The following is a 2,484-nucleotide window of genomic DNA, read 5'->3' as shown; positions in this document are numbered from 1 at the left end:
ACACACACACACACACACACACACACGTATATATATATATGATAACTTGATGACAGCATATGCTCTAAGCGCCATATACACGGTCTTCCTGTGTAAACCTTTCCTCTCCACATTTTTCAGTTCAATTGGTGTCCTTTTATTCTCACTTTTCTCAACTGTTGTCATTCTTTTAACGCTTGTCAACTCTCTCTCTCTCTTTCTCTTCTCTCTCTCTTTCTCTTCTCTCTCTCTCTCTTTCTCTTCTCTCTCTCTCCTTCTCTTCTCTCTCTCTCTCTTTCTCTTCTCTCTCTTTCTCTTCTCTCTCTTCTATCCTTATTTCTTCTCCTTTCTTTGTCTAACACGAGCTCCAATTTAGTTAATCAGTCTTTCACCAATATCAGTTGACACACCTCACTGACGAAGAATTCTACTCAATATGTCAGACTCCTCTTTTCCTGCAATATAACAAAATACATATTTGTTCCAGAGTCTAACCAGGAAACACAGTTAGCTTGTCTCCAAGAGTACACAGGTGTAGCTAGATTTCTTCAATTCGAAACATGATACGCTTATTTACTTGTATTTACAATTTAACACGTATAATTCTAAATAATTCAGTGCGTAACTCTTTATGATATTTTGGTCTCTTGAAACGTGAATCGAATCAAATATGAAGAAAAATCCATTTAGTTTTGTGTCACTAAGTAGCTAGAACCCATATTCCCATTCTGTTGGATCTGAATTATATTTATGGATCATTTTGATTAAACGAAAGTGATATTGTAAATCCAATATATGTAAATCAATGTGACAATCGAAAATGGACGTAAGATAAAAATATAGGATATCAGTGCGCTTGTTACGTATATAAGACAGTTAACATTGAGTCGGCGTCTTGTATAGTTTCCCCATAGCAGAAACTATTGTTTGGAGTAAATATCATTGTATACTTGAAATTTATTTCTTTTTCAGCCCCCAATATTGATGTTGAATGTTACGGTAGTTCAAGCCCGTGATTTAGAGGCAAAAGATGCTGATGGTAAGTACCTGAGAGACATTTCTTGACTAATGCTTCGTATTAAATGACTATCGGCTTCATATGAAATTCGATGTCTGGATATTTGTGTGATATTGCTGAATGAACCTTCGTTTTATTTAAGAAATGATGTACCGTTACAAATTTTACTCCTTCATTTCAGCAAATTCATATAAAGCATATATACGAAAATTATTAAAGCGATATCGTATTTAATGTAGTGTAGACAAGAATTCAACCCACACATACAGTAATAATTAGAAATGTATATTCATTCGCTATCATGGTAGGATGAAAGTGGGAAATAGGACGCTCATAAATGACAAATACAACGTGAATAGGTGGGAGTACATAAAAAGTAAAATAAAATTAACTACAAAGTACCATATTTTATACACTCGAGCGAAATAGCAAGCAAGAAGAGTATTTAGAGGAACTAGAGAACCGAAATGGGAGTTGATTATAGTTAAACTTATGAGATGCGTTCAAGTAGGAGAAAAATACTGCTCGCGAATAATCTACATAGTCCAGATTAATACACACACACACACACACATATACATGGTAATAATAATAATAATAATAATAATAATAATAATAATAATAATAATAATAATAATAATAATAATAATAATAATCCATAGATGGAATTTATAAATATTTGAATACATCGTTACGAACGTTTGCACAAATAACATGTTTCTTACGGTATTTCCTGGGATGATTACAGTATAGTCCGTACAATCCACAGAATCACCCCAGGAATACGGACTATGATCATAAGAAACATGCGTTTGTGAAAACGCGTGTAGCTATCCATTAAAATATTTATAAATTCCATCGATGGGTTATTTGTTTTATTAATATATTTATCATACATCATATCGGCACAGCCATGTACAACCCCGTAAAACTGCTAATGTTAGTTTGTATCATTAGGCTGTAGTCGACAGAACAAAATAGCAGCTTTTATATGCACAAAAACGTTACCCGTAAACGAACTTAAGAAGATACACACACACAAACACATACACACACATACACACCCACACATATATATATATATATATGGAACAAAAACGTAATAGAGGACATTGGATCAGCCAGGTAGACTACACAAAGGTGGACTAGGGAAACAACAATTAGAATGACATGCAAAAACAGACGGGTCATTCGTGGCTTTCTTTCCTCAGTCATGTTCCAGAAGTCACGACCATTTCTGGCAGTTACACTTGAGATAGTTCGATCTGGTTGCTCGAAAAAAAGTATAAGCTAAGAGCATTAGACCCCTTTGTAAGAAAGCTAGCGAATGTGTACAGCAACAAAGGCAAAAAAAAAACGAACAAACGAAACAAAAAAAAAACGAGAACATGACACACAATTACGAATACAAACTACAAGAAATAACAACAGGTGTCTTTCGACTGAGAACGAATGAAATTGAGCTGGCGTGTATGAAGTGAAAGCTT

At 34.1% G+C, this 2,484-nt stretch overlaps 1 protein-coding gene across 2 annotated transcripts in view; it reads left to right on the top strand.

The window, feature by feature from the left end:
• Nucleotides 1-2,484, top strand: part of LOC106870527 (BAI1-associated protein 3) — a 1,007,871-nt gene that overhangs the window by 694,211 nt on the left and 311,176 nt on the right. For both annotated transcript variants that reach the window (XM_052968680.1, XM_052968681.1), the window contains exon 9: nt 952-1,018. In XM_052968680.1, coding sequence (XP_052824640.1) covers nt 952-1,018 — 67 coding nt within the window. The remainder of the gene's footprint in view (nt 1-951; nt 1,019-2,484) is intronic.

Source organism: Octopus bimaculoides, chromosome 6 (genome assembly GCF_001194135.2).
Source record: "Octopus bimaculoides isolate UCB-OBI-ISO-001 chromosome 6, ASM119413v2, whole genome shotgun sequence".
NCBI classification, from domain to species: Eukaryota; Metazoa; Mollusca; class Cephalopoda; order Octopoda; family Octopodidae; genus Octopus; species Octopus bimaculoides.
This window is presented reverse-complemented; position numbering and strand designations above follow the sequence as displayed.